This window comes from Cryptotermes secundus, unplaced genomic scaffold, assembly GCF_002891405.2.
Source record: "Cryptotermes secundus unplaced genomic scaffold, Csec_1.0 scaffold449, whole genome shotgun sequence".
In the NCBI taxonomy this organism is placed as follows: Eukaryota; Metazoa; Arthropoda; class Insecta; order Blattodea; family Kalotermitidae; genus Cryptotermes; species Cryptotermes secundus.
Window position 1 is genome coordinate 3,355 of NW_019721766.1, and position 2,669 is coordinate 6,023.

The window sequence follows — 2,669 nt, forward strand, 5'->3', positions numbered from 1 at the left end:
AACCTATTGTGACATGCTTCAGAGAGGGCTGGAGCCTGTAATCCACTCTGAAAAAAGAAGAGAGAGACTGTCAGATGGAGTCCTGTTGTTGGATAGCAGTGCCTGTCCCCATACTGCAACCCACACTTTGGAAACCCTCAGGAAATTGAAATTGAAAGTCATGGAACATGCTGCTAACATTCCACATTTGGCACTGTCTGATTTTCACTTTTTCGGACTGCTTAAAGGAGCTGTAGGAGGGAGAAGATGTCAATGTGACGAGAACATAAAGAACGTGGTGCATCATTGGCTACATGTACAGACAGGGACTTCCTACTATGATGGCATGAAGAAGTTGGTAGGATGTTGAGGGAAATGTGTTGAAAAGTATGGTGATCATGTAGGAAAATTATGTATTTTGTTTTTGTAATCATCAAGAAAATAGAGATGTAAAATAAAAAGTATGGAAACTTTTTGAAAATTCCTTGTTTACAGTGAATTGGGTAAAGTTTGTGTATGAATAGGAGTTTGTCCCATTGTTAGTCTACCATTTATTTTTTACCCTTACAGATTTCCATGATGACATTAAAAAATTAGATGTAACTCCGCACGTTGAATGAAAATGGCCAGTTCACCTGCTCCAATTCTTTAAATAGCCTTGCTCATCACCCACTAATATCTTTCAAACCATGGAACAACTGTATTCCACAAGCTGAAGAAGTGTCATTCAGAAGACTTCAGATTTTACCATCTTGTCTAATGACATTCATTCCTTGTTCTTTCATGAATACTATATTAAATTTTAAATGCTCATATTCATTGCAGCATGATGGATGTGAAAGTGAAGACAGTCTGGATGTTGAGAACACACTTTGGGCAAACTGTGTTGTTGCGTCGGGTTCAGCTTTGGGTGTGGTCGTGTATACTGGCTGTGAGACGAGAAGTGTAATGAACAATTCACAGCCACGCAGTAAAGTGGGACTGCTCGACATGGAAATTAACCAACTGACAAAGGTATGGAGATGCACATACATTGACATGTACCAGTGATAAGTGAACCTTTAATGCTGTTCATGCTAGACTAGAAGCTTCTCATTTCACATGTGCTTGAACATTGAGGAATTAAACAGTTATTTACAGCTAGATGTGAAGCATCTCCTTCCTTCAGGAATAAAACTTGTCTCCCAGTCTGAGGGCAGAAGACAGGTTGAGAATCTTGAAGAACAGAGTGTTTAGGGGCCTAAAGAAATGATGTAAGGAGTATTAGAATTGTTATGCGTTGCCCAATATTGTTATGGTGATTAAATAAAGATGATGTGGGCAGAACTTGTAGAATCTGTTAGGGACACCAGACATGCCCTCAAGAAATAGGTAAAAAAATGTGTATACTTTTGAGAAGTTACATGTAAGTGCAATGAAGCCATCATTTAAGTTCCATTTTTTTAAATGCTTTGTGTCAGCTGTGTGATGTATTAGTTTATATTTAAGAATTTGCCTGCATTTTACATGCGTCACTTGGTTACTACACAAATTCCAAACTCATTCAACACAGAAGGGAACATTTTTGTGAATAATGTTGTGTTGCTGTAGCTTCTGTGTTCTTCCAAGTAATCGTTAATCTCTGAAAATTATAGACTAAATCAAAGTGGAGTGAAATACCTTGTAGGGTAAGAGATAATTTGACAGCAAGGACATGGAAAAATGAGTAAATCATGTGTATCAACAAATACAGTGGAACCTTGCTTAACGAGCACCTGTCATATAACAAGTAATTCGCGAGCAAAACAAATTGTAAAAAAAAATACTCGCTTAATGAGTGACGTTTCACATAACAAGTGACACGAGTTTAAGTCCAGGATTGTGCGCTTGCTACATCAGTCTGTGTTTAGCACTCGTTCCGCTAGCATCTTAGTGTCGCTTGTGATCACACATTTTTCCAAAATTGTGTTCAGACGTATTATTTGTAATTTTTTTGTGCAAAGTTTAATAACCCTTGCAAAAATGTCCCTGAAGGAAAAGCCGCAAAAAGACATCCATAACAGAATAAAAATAACCGTAGAAATGTAACTTAAAATCATTGAAAAGCGAGAACGAGGTGTGAGCGTGGCTGATCTAGCACGCACATACAATCGGTCTACATCAATGATTTGCACTATCCTCAAGAACAAGGACATGATTAAGGAGATAGATGCTTCAAAGGTAGTGACAAGAATATCTACGCAACGGTTACGTATTCTCAACAATGTTGAAAGGTTGCTCCTCATATGGATAAAAGAAAAGCAATTGCAAGGCGACACTATTAAGGAGAACATCATTTGTGAGAAGGCGAAAGTGATTTTCACCAACCTCATTAGGAAGACGCCAGGATCATCAACGGCCGAAGAAGAAGCATTTAAGGGAAGCCGTGGGTGGTTCGAGAAGTTTAAGAGAAGAACTGGCATCCACAGCGTTTTAAGGCACAGTGAAGCAGCAAGCTCTGACACAAAGGCAGCAGAGAATTTCATCGGTGACTTCAAGAAGCTCGTAGATTCTGAGGGTTACTTGCCGCAACAGGTTTTTAATTGTGATGAGATGGGTCTCTCCTGGAAAAAGATGCCGAAGCAAACCTATATAACAGCAGAGGATAATGCACTGCTCAGCCAGAAGCCAATGAAAGACCGTCTCACGCTGCTGTTTTGTGCCAATGCAAG

At 39.1% G+C, this 2,669-nt stretch overlaps 1 protein-coding gene across 1 annotated transcript in view; it reads left to right on the plus strand.

Annotated features, from left to right (window-relative positions):
- Nucleotides 1–812: 812 nt before the first annotated feature.
- The window catches only part of LOC111875689 (probable phospholipid-transporting ATPase IIB), a gene marked incomplete at its 5' end in the record, with an annotated part of 46,106 nt that continues 44,249 nt past the window's right edge, over nt 813–2,669 (plus strand). The window contains 1 exon segment of the mRNA XM_033750175.1: nt 813–993. Coding sequence (XP_033606066.1) covers nt 813–993 — 181 coding nt within the window.